The sequence below is a fragment of the Dreissena polymorpha genome, chromosome 16, assembly GCF_020536995.1.
Source record: "Dreissena polymorpha isolate Duluth1 chromosome 16, UMN_Dpol_1.0, whole genome shotgun sequence".
In the NCBI taxonomy this organism is placed as follows: domain Eukaryota; kingdom Metazoa; phylum Mollusca; class Bivalvia; order Myida; family Dreissenidae; genus Dreissena; species Dreissena polymorpha.
The window spans coordinates 12,911,127-12,926,954 of NC_068370.1; the positions used below are offsets into that span (position 1 = coordinate 12,911,127).

General features: G+C 32.2%; 1 protein-coding gene and 1 non-coding gene across 2 annotated transcripts in view; both read right to left on the reverse strand.

Annotated features, from left to right (window-relative positions):
- LOC127861922 (profilin-1-like) overlaps positions 1–2,697 on the reverse strand; it is a 9,389-nt gene extending 6,692 nt beyond the window's left edge. Inside the window, exon 1 of the mRNA XM_052400656.1 lies at positions 2,602–2,697. Coding sequence (XP_052256616.1) covers positions 2,602–2,619 — 18 coding nt within the window. The 5' untranslated portion in view covers positions 2,620–2,697. The remainder of the gene's footprint in view (positions 1–2,601) is intronic.
- Positions 2,698–4,731: 2,034 nt separating this feature from the next.
- On the reverse strand, positions 4,732–4,803 carry Trnaw-cca (transfer RNA tryptophan (anticodon CCA)). Its single transcript has one exon. It is a non-coding gene; the product is annotated as a tRNA-Trp (tRNA).
- Positions 4,804–15,828: the final 11,025 nt, after the last annotated feature.

Consider the following 15,828-nt stretch of genomic DNA (forward strand, 5'->3'; position numbering starts at 1 on the left):
AATATTTCAAAAACAAAATCAATGTTCCTTATAGCAAAATCTAACAATTTCACGCTAGATGTAGTCTTGCAGCATTGATTTAACATGATACAAAATGCTCTTTTTGTATCTTTTTTAAGCAACGTTACCATTCTACATCTAGCGTTGACATTATTGGTGTGCTATTGCTATAAGGAACACTGATTTGTTATAGGTTAACTATATTTTACGAAACATATTACGAAATATTCGTTGATTTTTAGTATTTATGTTTCATTAATGTTCTGAGATATATACTGAAAAACACACAAATGAGCGCGTCTGCCTCCCGATCAGGAAGTGATATTTTGGAATCACGTAAGGATTACCTGTGACTCCAGACTTAAAACAGCACCATGCCGTGTCACGATCGCCATTATGTGCCTATAACTGTAAATTGTTATTCTTTATATCCTGAGCAGAAATTGATGAACACTATGAACACTATTCAACACGAAAAAAAAAATTGTCGCATGTAACAAATGTTCCTTATTGATTCTTCTCCAGCTTAAACGTAGCAGGGTATTACATTTCTGTCACTTAAATTGATACATAGTTCAATTATGAAGCTTTTATGGCACGAATACTTCAGTCTTTGATCAAAAATTGAGATAAAAGAGCTCAAGTAACTTCGTATTTATCGGGCAGTTCCCGCATTATCGTGGTACAAAAAGGTACGACGAACCGTTTGGATCAAGAGTAGCGGTAAACAAAACATTAACATATATATGTCAACAGGCGTGTGTGTTTTGATGTTTGTGAGGTCCATCCGCGCCTGGTGCTGGATTATGTGAGGACCCGGAGTGTGTCCCAGCACTCCTACCGAATTAACTTAATAGACTCACGAATGTTGGCAAGATGTTTGAAATAAAGGAGCCATTTCTTGATATTTTTCTTTACGTAAAGATATTCAACTTGAGGGAAGCCGTAGTACTCGGAGAACAACTCACCTGTATATTATAGTGACCAACAATCAAGTTCACGTGCACACTTTTGCGACTGCATTATTTTCGCTCATAGATCTAAATTTATGCCTATCGGCATATATGTGAATACGTTTTTTTCGACTCAATAAGAACGATAAGGCTTATTCCTATATGTATCATTTAATGCAAAATTATCCCAATGTAATAATACGTAAGCATGCGCATAGTGTCAAAGTAACATCCACTGCTTGAAATAAACCATGTTTTAATAAATAGCAGCGAATAATGTCAAATAAATATCTAATGATGGAAAATGAACACCATTTAGTGATCTATAAACGGAATATGATATCGAATTATGGTGCAAATATAGCATCACATGATTGAAAATGAACATCCATTTAGGTTAAGTTCTTAACATGTAAACGTTTTTCTCATGTTAAGGTAGTTGTTGTGTTCCATACGTATGTATGAATCTATAAGTCAAGGATTATATTGTGCGCACAGGCTTAATTGAATATGTAAGTTTATTTGCAAAGAGGCATGTGGTATCAAATTGTGATTTTTTAAATATATCATTAAAAACCCCTAAACAAAACGATAGAAATTAATTTAACCAAGGCTATTGAAAAGGCGTCTGAAAATGCTGTTTCATTTTATGTCCAAATAAAATGAAGCCAAAGTGATTTGGTTAATCGTAGAAGTAGCTATACAATGTACATGTATTTGAGAAAAAACACGATAACTTTAGTGGTTCGCTACAACTCTTTCGAGTCTAAACTCTCTAAGCCATCACAGTGCTTTCCCTTAGGTTTCTAATGGTTTGATCTAAGCAGTGGCACAAACAAGTCGTAACAACTTTTAAATTTTCTGGAGCATACGATGATTTTTCTTTGTTCATGAATACAACTGTACAGTTTGTAATTGCACTATTTTACTTGTAAGTTTTACTAATTGTTGAATCTATCTGCACTAATGTTTGCTTAATAGTTTACAACGTGCTTGTTAAAGGGGCCTTTTCACAGATTTTGACATGTTTTTAAGTTTGTCATTAAATGCTTTATATTGATAAATGTAAACACTGGTTTTAAAAAGCTCCGGTAAAAAAAATCAAGAATAACATTTATAAAAGAAAAAAAGGTTACCCTCAGCAGGGCTCGAACCATTGACCCCTGGAATCCTGGAGTAAAATGTATACCACTTAGACCACTCGGCCATCCTTCCAGATACAATGTCAGTTGTATTTTATACTTTATATAAGCAATCCCCGTAGTTTCACAAAATATAACGACAACACCAGAACTCTCCAAATTATTAATTCGTTTCGCGTTGTAAAGCTCTATAATTTTCAGGTTTTTAATCGTAAAAAGATGCATATAGTGGCTATTTTAGAGCATGGTTAATGTTAAGTATCACCGTACTGTTTCCTAAAAATATCATTACTAAAACGAAAATTTGCGAATCTGAAAAAACTTTTTTCAATATTGTCAATTTACCCAAACGTGAAAATGCCCTTTTAAAGTTAATGTTGAATTTTGACAACGAAACGTTTTACTATTATTAAGATATGGATTTTAAGGAATGTGTCTTCATACGTGATTGGAAAAAAACGTTTTTGTTTCAACAATAAAAATGAGGATAAATGTTATTATATTACCTGTTCTAGAGTTCCCATTTATTCAATATACTTGTAAACAAACGTATTTCCACACGATATATATCCAACGCTTTATACAAATCGAAACGCACACTGATACGTACCGTTTCTAATCTGAATGTATGCGTTTTAAATACAAAAACAATATTACTCGAGGAACATTCATTTGTTAATGAGCGCGACTTTAAAAGAAACGCATGTAAATTTAATATATTAATGTTCGATAATTATATAACATCATTTTACACCCGTGTTTGTTACATCGTTCTTAAAGCGAGATTATACGATTTTGTAAAATATTTATGAATGTGTTACAAACTTATTATATATAGATTTCAATAAAAATTAAAATATAAGTTAAGAAGAACATGTGTCGAAACATGCGTAATAAGCCAGAAATTTAATTCTGAGATTGAAAACGGCTGTACAGCCGAATTCGCCAGCATGTATACCATACATGTACGATGTGAATCTAAACTAAGTTTAACGGTTTATTTGAATTCCTGCAACGATATCTATTCATACGACACACGAACACTAACTCCGTTCCTTATTCAAAGACGAATGCTTTGGTTATTGCAGGAAAATATGTACGTAACAATCGGCTCGGGGCGCTAATTTGTCTTTGCTGCATTTATGAAATTCAGCTTTAATGTATAATTTTTCTTGCCTATTTTGTGTTATTGTAACATATTGTATCAATATATTACAATTAAACACTTATACAAAATCGCATAATCTCGCTTAAAAGTCTTTACCTAAGGTATGTGTATATCTTTGCGAATCTAAGATCAGAACATATTCGCTAGTTGATTTCAATTAAAATCACGGTATCGCTTAGCCACCACTAAACGCTTTTTTCGATGTTATGAATTTATTTCTTTATAAAAACATCTGCCATAGGCATTTATGTATTATGTACATACTCCATACCATGTACGTATATTATTTAAATCTGGTTTGGATTGTCTTACTCAGTCTGGAGTCCTTTTCCAGAAAATGGAGTTTTACACACATGTAAAATTTAAATATTTCACACTTATTTAGTTCACTATAGCTAGCTTTAGTTCACTATAGCTCACTATATATGAATAAATGATAAAGGTCACCGTGTAAAATAATTCAATATTGTATACGTAAATTAAGAACGGTTATTTAACCATTTGATATTTCAGATGTAATTCATTAAACATTTGACTCTTATTTGTCTAAATACAATGCAAACGTTCCTCATTTCACAGTTAATATTTTAATAATAAAATATTTCACACGTATATCATTCAATATTCTAGATGTATATAATAACATTTTTCACTCCTACATTCTATAGGCTTCTAACGTAAAACATTTAATATTTCACCCTATATCAGCGCGTTCTTTACACGACCCAATCTTAAATTCCTTGTTTAATATTTGCACTTGATCCAAAAGTTGCGTAAAACACGTTAATATAGAAGTATTGTTTAAAATCGTGTAACAGCAATCATAGTCTTTAGAACTGCAGCATTATATAGTCATTTGTCAATCATTATCATTGACTGTTGCCCAGATAAGGACATATTTTGCAAAAAGAATCAAAGCGTTTCGTAAATCGTTCAAACGATAAGATTACTTTACCAGCATTAATAATCGACTGTTAAATCTGTTTTTAAGCGATCTTAAAGCGCCTAGTATTGAACCGACGATCAGATGATTTGAATGCAGTGTAAATAAGTTATTTAAAAGTCACTCATTCGTGCCCGCCCGACCGACCGACCGTCCGCTTACTAACTTACTCTGATATTATAGTGTTTTATTTTTGTTTTTATCTAATTAATAAAAATTAATTATGTTTTGTGTTGTCATAGACATTATTGTCTCCGTCAATAACTATGATACGGTTTTAGGGCATTAAATCCTTTTTTTAAAAATAATTTACACATATTAATTTACTAGTCAATTATAGCAGGGGGAAGATATGATAAATATATGATGGATGAAGGAATACATGAATGAATTACAGAATAAATGGCCGAATAAATGACATTGTTCATCACTATGTTTCTGGTTCCGATCTTTACAATTATGCAATTCATTTATGTCGCATGGCTCGTAAAAAAACGTAATGATATTACAAAAATAGCAAAAGTATGACCCTGACGTGATTCGAACACGCAACCTTCTGATCTGGAGTCAGACGCGCTACCGTTGCGCCACAGAGTCGATGTAACTTGCTGGATACAATACTACATATCCACAAATGTGTTCGTTATGTACGATAAAAGTGTTAGACTTAGATGTTTTTATTAAATGCCCTTTAATGGAGGATATCGACGATCAAAAAGTGTACAATATTGTCAAAAATGCAACAAAACAACACAAATCAACAATGGGCAAGCACAGGGTCGCACACTATTAATAAAGATTGATTTTCTGGTATAAAGTGAGATTTTCATTGGAGTGGATCCCACTGGAAGGTGGAATAGAGAACTATGTTTGGGTATTTTTGTATCTTGTCTTCAAGCTTTCGTCAATAAATCGTTGTTTCTATACATTTGCATTGTAATATGCTACGCAGGCAATTCGCTGTTGTTTTGCATGTGTAACATCTTGTCGTAGTTATATTTAAGCATGTGGTCAAATTATGCGCATAATTTCTTGAAGCACTTCTCGGTAACACTATATATCATGGATTGTTTTAATTATTGTCTGTATTTAGAAGGAAATCCTTCGATAGACATTTCCAATATCCACTTATGATATTGATGAAGGCATTTTCGTATAAACTACAGAATAACGTGGTTGTTTTTCAGTTAATAAGACACATATTTCCAATATGCTTGTTAATTATGTATAATCAGTCCATGGCCTCTCGACACTGAGGCGCAACGGTGTTCAAATGAGATATCTGTCCGACTTTAGATAAGACGCGTTTCTGTTCTAATCTCATCAATGTTATATTTAGCATTATTAATTTTCGAGATAACACTACGATGCTGCTGTGATTATCCGCCCACTTTTAAAATGACTCATGAGACGATGTAGTTATGGTCTTTAAAACACAAACCAAAGACAAGTCACAAACAAAAGGACATTGGAAGAATTAATAACATTCGACAAGGGTTATATTTAGCATACATACTAATGATTTAGTGTCACACAATACTTAAGGATATATTTTACGTAACGTGAACTGTAAAACATAAAAATAAAGTATTTTATACTACATATTTATAAACTATATGAAATGAATGAATGTTTACCGCAGGCGATGGATGCCCTCCTATTTCCCCGACTAGACCCGCTACGCTAGGACTAGTTTATGAATCTTTAGTAACTTATAAAACAAATCAGCATATAATTCGTTTTTGTTCGTTTTTATGCTCGTCTGTATGACCAGAAAGTTGTATAGGGATCCGATGGTCAATTTTAATGTGAACAACATGTAGCTTTCGATCCAATGAATAACTCATTAAACAATATAATAAAAATTTATGAAGTAACATGAACGCGTGAATTAAACACGTCAGTTGTGAGTATTAATTTTATGCTGAATCGGTCTTAAATATTCATTTAAATAAAACATTCACTTGTTTTTCCGTAAGTCCCAAGAAAAAAACACAAGGGGAACTCCACGGTTCAAAAATATGTAGAACGAAGGAGTTTGAGAGTTACGGTATACAAACATCCTCAATTTCCCAAAAATCTGTGAACAAAGATCCTTAAAAAATATCAATTTAAGCAACACATATATTTTAATATTGTATTCATATTCATAAAACTCATCATTCATGAAATGGTGTGTTTTTTCATTATCACATAATACTGTTTTCTCTGGAACAGCGCGGTATATGACGAATATATATGACATAAAACGCAGTTCACACCTTCTTAACCAAATAGATAAATCACATTTGTTTTCCTTCTAATGAAAGTATTATTATATTTTAATAATGACAAGTGGAGGTCAGTAGACCAGTTACTATTTACACAGAATATACTACCATGACTTCGACGTGGAACGCCTCCCGCGATACTTCGTTGGCCACCAACGTTTATATGGCATTAAAAATTGTACCTGAATTGTTGCAGTGTTTATTGTGCATATTCTTTTAAGCATTTTTCTTTTAGAACGTTGTATCAAATTGTTACCAAATTGTCATCAGTATTATTTATCTTATTTTATCAAGAGAACAATCTGAATTTTTCAACGAACATAACACAGATATACAACATAGTATACAACATGTAATAGAAAAAAACACACTTACAATAATGTCTTTAATATCCGCTGTAGCCATTCTGATTATCGAAATGCACTTCGCATAATACTTAACACCTTAAACACGATTGATTTAATAATCCTATCATTCACTGGTGCAAGAGCAATTTAATCCTATTAACTTACTACTTAGGAGATATTAAATCACTGCTGTTCAGAAAAATAATTGAGCAACCGGTAATATGAGTTTACAAACTATTTAATACTTCTCTCATTTTGATGAATCCTTCAAATTTAAAATGTCGTATTCTAATCTTGAACACAAAGCTCCAGATCTCTCGTACCAATTTCGTTTTATGTCTATAAAGAAAGACAGCCTTCATTCTGCATTCAAAGCTTTCGTTCTTTCTGTTGGTTATTCCTATGAATGGATACTTAATTGCATATGTGCGTGATATATGATATAAACTCATCTAATACAAAGGCGTCTTAAGCGTCATATATACATTGTTGAGGCTTCGATTTCACATCTGTTTATGAAAAAAAGGGTTGATTTCAAGGTAATATTGCTGTAAAATAATTGATAATTATTTTATATTCTCTTCCATAAATCAAACACAATCGAAAGACCAATTCTGAGCCCGCTGCAAGCTGGTCGAACAATATTGTCATTAGGGTCATGCGGCGAAAATAAACAAAATTGCTTTCTTGTTTTATCTGTATCCTACACAATACTACAAAAAAGCGACACTAATAAATCAGATTCGAAGGGTTTTAGCATATCTAAGTTTAAGAAGCAAAGTTTTAGTTTTTTGTTAAATTCGTTGATTATCGAATCATAAGTATCATTCATGTCGTTGAAAACAGACAGACCAAATCAATTGATACATACACATATAGGCAAATGAGTATAAAACATACATTGAAAAACAAACAAAACACGATAGTTTATTTAACCCATTTATGCCTAGCTTCTAGAAAAAAGGCATTGGCAAACAGCGTAGACCCAGATGAGACGCCACATGATGCGGCGTCTCATCAGGGTCTGCGTTTTTTATTTAAAGGAATTTCTGTAAGAAATATTCTAAAAATAGAAATAAATATACCTGACATCCCTAATTTTGGAAATCAATTAATCCAATTTAGAAGGATTGGTTAGCCCACTAGGCATAAATGGGTTAATATTCGCCATTACGCTTTTTTGCACATAATTGCACGCACATTGGCGGCCCATGGCCATTCAAAACTCAACTCGCAAATCAATTCAAACCGTGATTACAATATCATGTGAAATAAACTTAGCCACTACCAATACGTAATATCAACGCCTTTATCATGGGTGATTTAATATTCTTACCATTCACTGGTGCAAGAGCAGTTTAATCCTTTTTTATAACTACGGAGGAGATCATAAAATCAGTTCTAACAATAACTTAGATGCAAGTTATTTAAGAAAATAGTTAAGCTTCTTCTTATTTTGTTGAATCCTTCAAATTAAAATGTTGTATTCAAACACGTCTTAAGCTGCATATAAAGATGAAAGCGGTTATTAAATATTAAGTATAGACACATTTAAACATCCTCTTTTATGCACCGATCCGTTGAAAAGCTACACATTGTTTCGGCTTCGATTTTGTAAGCTGTTCATTTAAATTATTTACAATGTCAACGGAACTATTGCGTTGAATAAAGATTGATTCTATTATATTATATACCATTTAATCAAACAAATTCAGTAAACTGTGCGTCCGAAGTCATTGGGTCGAACAATAATGTAAACATGTTATGTGAGAAATAAAAATAACCCCATAGTTCTCGATTCTTATCACAAAAACCACGCAGAAAACAGAACGTATATGTATGTGTTGGGTTAATTTTTTGAGACACTACAAACATAGGTAACATATACATCAAATGTTATGACCCCTGATATTCGAATCAAATTGAAATCATTGCTTGAGTTAATTCCGACACAAAACGCACATTCTCATACAACTATTGAATAATAGTGGCATAAAAGACCACAAGGAAAAACATACTGCAAGCCCTATGCGACCCTGATGTGATTCGAACACGCAAACTTCTGATCTTGACTGAGCGATACCGATGCACCACAAAGTCGCCCCATTAAAAAGGATCGAATATAATATGTTAATGTAATTGCTAATGACTAGTATGCACAATGAATTAAACCGTCGACGATAATAAATTTACAAATAGACTAATAGATAATCAAAATGTATGTGAATCAGAATATCACGTTTTACTGTAAAATGCCTATAAAGTATAATATCAGGACATCTTGGCCTTCCATATGAGAAGAACATGTCACTGATGTCCTGCACAATTGTTTAAAAGCTCAAACCTATTGCAAGATGTTTGGTAGAAGCTTTCAAACTTAGATCTCAGAAAGTAAATCGTTAAGCTGCTGTTCAGTTTCATGTTTATACACATGAATGGCATTGCATAGTCTTGAATATTATTTGTTACTATGCAAACGTTTTTTATATGTTATTTTGTAATTTGTATTATTTCGAGTCTTTGTGATATTTCTCGTGTATGTAAGTTATTTATCTTCGACTGAATGCCGGATTAACTATGAATGATAATGTTCGGTTTTTATTAAAAGTTATCTTAGTAGCCTGTAAGCAGATTGATACACAAACAATTAACATCTGCATTCACTTTCTCAAATAAAACAGTTTACAATATGACTGTGTCATAATACCAACACGAACCATGTTACAATCATGAATGGGGTAAGACATTACGAGTACAAGAACACAAGAACGCCCCAAATAAAGCGATGACGAAAACCCTTTTTGTGTACGTATATGAGACACTTCAAAAACAATGATTGTAAGTTTCTAACCATTGCGACTAAATCACATTTTGTTTTACAAAATCGGTATCCCTGATAATTGTATGGTGATGTGCTTTTCAGAATTAAATTATAAACATATATAGGACGATGATTTATGTGAGCGTACCTGCAGCGTCTTAGCGCATGCGCGCATTTAATCTTCGCTCTACACGTATTAAAATATATTATCTTTTACGTTTAACGATAGTATTCGAATTTTAAACAAAAGTTCATATGATATCTAACGACTTTTTTAAAGCGTGATTACAGTCAGGCTTTTTTTGTATATCATAACACATATTCACACGTATTTATGATTGTTGCCATGGCAACCATAATACAGCGATATTAACTATAAAACCGTTGTTTTCCTTTACTTAATATATTTCCCTTTAAGATAGAAGTAAATTAATTTTATTATGTAACAGGGCATTTTTCATCCCTTCATGAGCCTAGCCCTTTCCAATCTACCTCAGTTTTTTTGATTCCCCTAATCCAGAAAATTTGGTCTTTTTTTTCCCTGGAAAAAGGCTGTGGCCTTTTACCCAAATTTGGTGTTTTGGCACTGCAAGAATATCAACATAGCCCTCTAATAAAATACAAAACACACTTAGTTCTTGAAATGCATTAAACACAATTAATCGCCAACGCGACAATAATTTATCATAATTTAAAAGTTTTTCTAAACAAACCTAGTTTAGAGAAACGCATGTGATCGTTATGTTTGGTTAAATTCGTTTATCTTAAAATAATTGATAATATTTCCGCTGAAGCAATTCCGATTATTACAAATGAATACAAATCTGCATGTACAGTCTGACAATTCTTGACCATTCAAAAGGCACCTCGCAAATCAATTTAAACTGAAATTACAGTATATTAAAAATATGAAATAGAATTAGCCCCTTTGAATAATAATACCATCGCACTCTTCGCGCAATATTTTATAATATTACTATTCATTGGCACAATAGCAGTTTAATCATATTAGCTATTAAACCACAAGGAGCTCATTATATTATGTGCTGCCGTTCAAAAAATATGTTATCCCACTTTTACAGCGAATTCGGTTGATTAAAGCCCCGTTTATTTTTTTCTATAATCAACGGCACGTGCTACGTTGTTAGGCTACGTTGTAAACAAATGTAGTTCCTTGTATATAACAACTAAATATTCTATTGATGTTATTCAACTTTTAGATTTGCAATTCAATATGAATAAAATTGTTATTAATAACGCAAGACTCTTCGTCACAGAACTGATTTAAAAAATGACTTTTTGATCAGCGGTTATTTTTGGAACGCGGAGTAATACACTGACCTTGGTTACACTACAGTCATTATCAAAATACGACAAACACTCATGAAAACTAATTTTGTTTAAATAAAAAGGTTAACTGAATAAACAGTGGGATAAATAGAATAATAGGTAAGTGTTGATTACTAAGGCTCATGCTTTTTGTTTTCTAAGCCCTGCATGATAAACATGATCTATAATCAACACGAACCTATTATGCTCTATATTCAGCAACATGTAATTTGTGAATGCAGTATTTAAGTTTCTTGTCATAGTGATGACCCATCTTTTTTTTCTGTAAATGAAGACAGGCTTCATTCTTCATTCAACGCTTTAGTAATTTATGTTGATTCGTATCATGATTTATTACAAAATTACACAGGTGTGTGAATTATGATATTAGCTCTCCCTATTTAAACACATCTTAGGCTGCATACAAACATAAAAGTAGTTAACATTAAAACCGGTTCATTCAATCATCATCATCTTTAATACACAAAGATCACGTAAAATGCTTCGTATTCTTTAGGTTTCGATTTTCTTATCTGTTAATTAAATAAGACTTTAGATGGGCCGTCCATAAAATATGTCACCATTTACCATTTTTAACCCCACCCCCTCCCCCTGTCACAAAATCTTGGACCCCCTAAATACCGTCAGAAACTCACACTTTTGAACACTTTTTTTTATTCAAACCTATTTTAAATTTGATCTTAAACACAATTCACTATTAAACCGTATTAAAATTTCACTTAAAGAACTTTCACATTACAGGCTTTTAGGGTTGTTACGCTGAGAAGTATGAATATTTATCCATGTGTTAACCTCTAATTAAAACGGAATTATAATTTAGATTTTCTTTCTACCCTTTACTAACTGAAATTGGACCAGAAAAATAAATTATTTCGTCATTTACTAATAAAATCTGCGTGGAGGTTGTGCCTATTGAATAAGCCGACCCAGCCAATAAGCCTATTAAAATCGAACAACACATTTAGGAGATAAACAATTCGTCTTATTTTGACATAAAACTAATTCTAATGTTTCACAAATTTTTGGAAAATTATTTTTTAATTCTACTCAAGAAATAATAAATAAATTAGACATAGATCTATATTTTTTTAAATAAATGTGTGACATCACACATGGCCTGATGAAGTAACATGAACGCGTGAATTAAACACGTCAGTTGTGAGTATTAATTTTATGCTGAATCGGTCTTAAATATTCATTTAAATAAAACATTCACTTGTTTTTTCGTAAGTCCCAAGAAAAAAACACAAGTCGCACCGAGGAACTCCACGGTTCAAAAATATGTAGAACGAAGAAGTTCGAGAGTTACGGTATACAAACATCCTCAATTTCCCAAAAATCTGTGAACAAAGATCCTTAAAAAATATCAATTTAAGCAACAAATATATTTTAATATTGTATTCATATTCATAAAACTCATCATTCATGAAATGGTGTGTTTTTTCATTATCACATAATACTGTTTTCTCTGGAACAGCGCGGTATATGACGAATATATTTGACATAAAACGCAGTTCACACCTTCTTAACCAAATAGATAAATCACATTTGTTTTCCTTCTAATGAAAGTATTATTATATTTTAATAATGACAAGTGGAGGTCAGTAGACCAGTTACTATTTACACAGAATATACTACCATGACTTCGACGTGGAACGCCTCCCGCGATACTTCGTTGGCCACCAACGTTTATATGGCATTAAAAATTGTACCTGAATTGTTGCAGTGTTTATTGTGCATATTCTTTTAAGCATTTTTCTTTTAGAACGTTGTATCAAATTGTTACCAAATTGTCATCAGTATTATTTATCTTATTTTATCAAGAGAACACTCTGAATTTTTCAACGAACATAACACAGATATACAACATAGTATACAACATGTAATAGAAAAAAACACACTTACAATAATGTCTTTAATATCCGCTGTAGCCATTCTGATTATCGAAATGCACTTCGCATAATACTTAACACCTTAAACACGCTTGATTTAATAATCCTATCATTCACTGGTGCAAGAGCAATTTAATCCTATTAACTTACTACTTAGGAGATATTAAATCACTGCTGTTCAGAAAAATAATTGAGCAACCGGTAATATGAGATTACAAACTATTTAATACTTCTCTCATTTTGATGAATCCTTCAAATTTAAAATGTCGTATTCTAATCTTGAACACAAAGCTCCAGATCTCTCGTACCAATTTCGTTTTATGTCTATAAAGAAAGACAGCCTTCATTCTGCATTCAAAGCTTTCGTTCTTTCTGTTGGTTATTCCTATGAATGGATACTTAATTGCGTATGTGCGTGATATATGATATAAACTCATCTAATACAAAGGCGTCTTAAGCGTCATATATACATTGTTGAGGCTTCGATTTCACATCTGTTTATGAAAAAAAGGGTTGATTTCAAGGTAATATTGCTGTAAAATAATTGATAATTATTTTATATTCTCTTCCATAAATCAAACACAATCGAAAGACCAATTCTGAGCCCGCTGCAAGCTGGTCGAACAATATTGTCATTAGGGTCATGCGGCGAAAATAAACAAAATTGCTTTCTTGTTTTATCTGTATCCTACACAATAATACAAAAAAGCGACACAAATAATTCAGATTCGAAGGGTTTTAGCATATCTAAGTTTAAGAAACAATGTTTTAGTTTTTTGTTAAATTCGTTGATTATCGAATCATAAGTATCATTCATGTCGTTGAAAACAGACAGACCAAATCAATTGATACATACACATATAGGCAAATGAGTATAAAACATACATTGAAAAACAAACAAAACACGATAGTTTATTTAACCCATTTATGCCTAGCTTCTAGAAAAAAGGCATTGGCAAACAGCGTAGACCCAGATGAGACGCCACATGATGCGGCGTCTCATCAGGGTCTGCGTTTTTTATTTAAAGGAATTTCTGTAAGAAATATTCTAAAAATAGAAATAAATATACCTGACATCCCTAATTTTGGAAATCAATTAATCCAATTTAGAAGGATTGGTTAGCCCACTAGGCATAAATGGGTTAATATTCACCATTACGCTTTTTTGCACATAATTGCACGCACATTGGCGGCCCATGGCCATTCAAAACTCAACTCGCAAATCAATTCAAACCGTGATTACAATATCATGTGAAATAAACTTAGCCACTACCAATACGTAATATCAACGCCTTTATCATGGGTGATTTAATATTCTTACCATTCATTGGTGCAAGAGCAGTTTAATCCTTTTTCATAACTACGGAGGAGATCATAAAATCAGTTCTAACAATAACTTAGATGCAAGTTATTTAAGAAAATAGTTAAGCTTCTTCTTATTTTGTTGAATCCTTCAAATTAAAATGTTGTATTCAAACACGTCTTAAGCTGCATATAAAGATGAAAGCGGTTATTAAATATTAAGTATAGACACATTTAAACATCCTCTTTTATGCACCGATCCGTTGAAAAGCTACACATTGTTTCGGCTTCGATTTTGTAAGCTGTTCATTTAAATTATTTACAATGTCAACGGAACTATTGCGTTGAATAAAGATTGATTCTATTATATTATATACCATTTAATCAAACAAATTCAGTAAACTGTGCGTCCGAAGTCATTGGGTCGAACAATAATGTAAACATGTTATGTGAGAAATAAAAATAACCCCATAGTTCTCGATTCTTATCACAAAAACCACGCAGAAAACAGAACGTATATGTATGTGTTGGGTTAATTTTTTGAGACACTACAAACATAGGTAACATATACATCAAATGTTATGACCCCTGATATTCGAATCAAATTGAAATCATTGCTTGAGTTAATTCCGACACAAAACGCACATTCTCATACAACTATTGAATAATAGTGGCATAAAAGACCACAAGGAAAAACATACTGCAAGCCCTATGCGACCCTGATGTGATTCGAACACGCAAACTTCTGATCTTGACTGAGCGATACCGATGCACCACAAAGTCGCCCCATTAAAAAGGATCGAATATAATATGTTAATGTAATTGCTAATGACTAGTATGCACAATGAATTAAACCGTCGACGATAATAAATTTACAAATAGACTAATAGATAATAAAAATGTATGTGAATCAGAATATCACGTTTTACTGTAAAATGCCTATAAAGTATAATATCAGGACATCTTGGCCTTCCATATGAGAAGAACATGTCACTGATGTCCTGCACAATTGTTTAAAAGCTCAAACCTATTGCAAGATGTTTGGTAGAAGCTTTCAAACTTAGATCTCAGAAAGTAAATCGTTAAGCTGCTGTTCAGTTTCATGTTTATACACATGAATGGCATTGCATAGTCTTGAATATTATTTGTTACTATGCAAACGTTTTTTATATGTTATTTTGTAATTTGTATTATTTCGAGTCTTTGTGATATTTCTCGTGTATGTAAGTTATTTATCTTCGACTGAATGCCGGATTAACTATGAATGATAATGTTCGGTTTTTATTAAAAGTTATCTTAGTAGCCTGTAAGCAGATTGATACACAAACAATTAACATCTGCATACACTTTCTCAAATAAAACAGTTTACAATATGACTGTGTCATAATACCAACACGAACCATGTTACAATCATGAATGGGGTAAGACATTACGAGTACAAGAACACAAGAACGCCCCAAATAAAGCGATGACGAAAACCCTTTTTGTGTACGTATATGAGACACTTCAGAAACAATGATTGTAAGTTTCTAACCATTGCGACTAAATCACATTTTGTTTTACAAAATCGGTATCCCTGATAATTGTACGGTGATGTGCTTTTCAGAATTAAATTATAAACATATATAGGACGATGATTT